At 33.9% G+C, this 3,057-nt stretch overlaps 1 protein-coding gene across 1 annotated transcript; it reads left to right on the top strand.

Moving 5' to 3' along the window:
- The first annotated feature begins 207 nt into the window (after positions 1–207).
- Positions 208–1,504, top strand: LOC133333314 (uncharacterized). Its single transcript, XM_061541629.1, has 3 exons — positions 208–890; positions 952–1,165; positions 1,229–1,504. The coding sequence occupies exons 1-3, from the start codon at positions 208–210 to the stop codon at positions 1,502–1,504; spliced, it is 1,173 nt and encodes a 390-aa protein (XP_061397613.1).
- The last annotated feature ends 1,553 nt before the right edge of the window (positions 1,505–3,057 follow it).

Here is a 3,057-nt window from a genome sequence, read left to right as displayed (position 1 = left end):
TTCTATCAAACAATGAGTCAACCACTAAAAGTTCATTTTAATATGATGTTGGTATTGAAAGAGTAGCATTGTTCCTTAGGCAGCAAAAATTCTTCGACTCCACCTATTGTAAAAAAACTATTTACAATTTCCGATATTGTTTTTACCCGACATTCACAATTCGAATACTAAATAGAAAATATATTTGAAAAAGGAGACAATGAACAAATGCGTGAACCTTTTCGAAATTACCGCATTATTTTCAATATTTTATTAATTCTTGAAATCAAACTTGGTATTGCAATTATAACTGTCACCGCGGCCTATCAACATGTTCTGAATTTATTTATGTTACCACAAGAGAGGCGATTGTTAACATCGACATTCATCAATTTGTATATAATGGGATTCCAACTGATCGCGACGTACCTGTGCAGCTTTTCGATGTGGCGAAATATATGGGCACGTAAATATTCTCGCAGCATTCAATTACTTGTGATTGTATGGTCGGTATTTTGTTTTATTATTGTTGTTGGTGGTTGTGCCACGATATGGCACTTACTTAATACCCCACAATTCCTAATTGCTAATGTATCGATGATGTTGTTCCGCGGCATTGAGGTGTACTACTCAAATCCATCATGGAAGTTTTTCTGGGATGAACTACAGTATACTAATGAATGTTGTGGAGTTAATGGATATGATGATTGGATGCATGCATCATGGATGCCCCAAAGCTATGTTAAAGAATCGAGACAAACTAGGACACAATATAGACCTCGTTTTAAGCATAACCCCAAAGAGCATAGGGTAATAACCAACTGCATTCAGAAGGTACCACAAGTAACTACGGACATATCAATTGCATTTGTCAATCCGAGCGATGCAAGTCTGAATAATGATGATATCGGGTTGGTACATGGTTGAGTATATGTCTTAAAATTCCACGATATTGATAATTTGCGTTTTTAGTTCCCAAATTTTGGCCCCTTATGCCTGCTGTAAATATAACAGCTTGTCCTGTTATCAAAACTATCTACCACGAACCGGTGATGGTGTAGGCAGTATTTCCCAATTGAATATCACAGAAATCAACACAAAAGCATGTCTGCCTCTTTTCAAAGAATATTTGTTGTGTGCTGTAAATGTTCTGCTGATTTTGGTTTCACTCGCTGTACTAATTGACGTGAGATACCAAATGTATATGTCGAAACGACAACCTATTTGACTTGTTCCATTTTTATTTTAGATATTAATGTGTTGTCTCACAAAGTATTTAATGCTACATAGTCGAGTGCCTAGTTACTGCGAATTGGATCCATCTTATGACGACGATGGCAATGCTTTGGTTGTTGTTAAATGCCCGCCGAGAGTAAGGTGTGTCACCCTGGAAGAATCGGATTCTATTGATTCTGACGTCGCTAATATTGGCTCAGATGTTGAACCATGTATTTGTACTTTCGACATGGACATGGGTGTAGATTGTTCCAATGTAGGCCAATATCCAATCAATCACAATCCATAACAGTCCGCTTTGTTAGTTCTTAAGTAGTAATTTATTTTATACTATAATCAATCTTTATATTTCGTGTATATGTATTTAATAATAATTTTACTTGTTATTTATAATATTTTTTTTTGTTTTTGCAAAATAGTCAGGCTGAATCCCAGTTTGTTGTTTTTATAAAAAATAAACCAAATAAACCGCCAACACTACTAAATATTTTTTTAGCTGTCAGCATTATATCTATTTATATCTTTCTTAGCTGTATCTTCTCCCCATTGTACAGGACCTCATACAATTCCACAGCTTCTCAATTAGAGTGTGTATGATATAATCATCTGAATTTTTTACACAATATGAAGTCTGATATAGGGAACAATTCTGCATTATTAACTCAAAAATCGCGATTTATGATTTATGCCGGTCTTGCAGCAAATGAGCGATATGTACCTACATTCATGACCGATTTAACAAAAAAATTGATATATAGAATAAGTTTATAAATGTCGCTGAGTTATTTGCCTTTGAATTAAAATTCCGAAATCACGCAAAATTCGAATATATATATTTTTTTATAATCGCTGCTGTGTATGTATGTAAATCTATGTTACATTATATTTGTGCATAAAAACATTCAGCATTCTACATTTATGAAATTTCTAGTTACTGCATCTATGTATGGCGCTCCGTTCGCCAAATTGTATGGTCGTAAAGGAAATTGAAATAGGTATATATCTATATGAAATGGAGTAAAAAATAGCCGATTATAAGCCATAGCCACAGTCAATGGATCGATTATACAGTCATAAAATTGAAGAAACGCGCAATGAACTTTCTTAACAAAGCACGCATTTTAGTTATGAAATTCAATGATTTGAAAGCGTTGATCGTTTGTATGACGATTCATCGTTAAATTATGGACCAAACTGAAGATGTATGACAGAAAAACAAAACACGAGATGTGTGTAAACTGTTAAAAACAGTGTTGTCAAAAAGATAAAAGCTAAAACTGCAGAATTCCCTCTAACCATTGCTGCAAAATTCATAAAAATCGGTTAAGTATTTCAGGAGTTATTCGAATTTCAATTCTACCATGCTCCGAAATATACTTTCTGTTCGATGCTGGGCGCCTATTACCAAAAAATGAAAAACACCACAAAAATCGATCTTGCAAAAATGGAAATTTTTTCTTCATATAGCCACAGTGTGTGTATGTGTAAGTAAATATATTTTACGTTGCATATGTGTATAAATCACATACAATCACACCTACATATTAAGCAACAAGAAATAGCACCTCGAACTGCCCTTTGCCCCTACAAGTATGCTATAATTTTCATACAACAGCAGATATTATGAAAGCAATTTTTGCCTTTTTTAAAAGATCGATTTTTGTGTGGTTTTTCATTTTCAGGTAATAGGCGACCAGAATCGAGCAGGAGGTGTATTTCGGACCATCGTTGAATTGAAATACAAATATCTCGACAACTACTAATCCGATTTTTACAAAGTTTGCAAATATGGTTAGAGGAAATTCTGAAGTTTTATTACGCACTGTCAAACACTGTTTTTAA

Source organism: Musca vetustissima, unplaced genomic scaffold (genome assembly GCF_032173495.1).
Source record: "Musca vetustissima isolate MV318-11 ecotype Yass unplaced genomic scaffold, APGP_CSIRO_Mvet_v1 utg13749, whole genome shotgun sequence".
Lineage (NCBI taxonomy): Eukaryota > Metazoa > Arthropoda > Insecta > Diptera > Muscidae > Musca > Musca vetustissima.
This window is presented reverse-complemented; position numbering and strand designations above follow the sequence as displayed.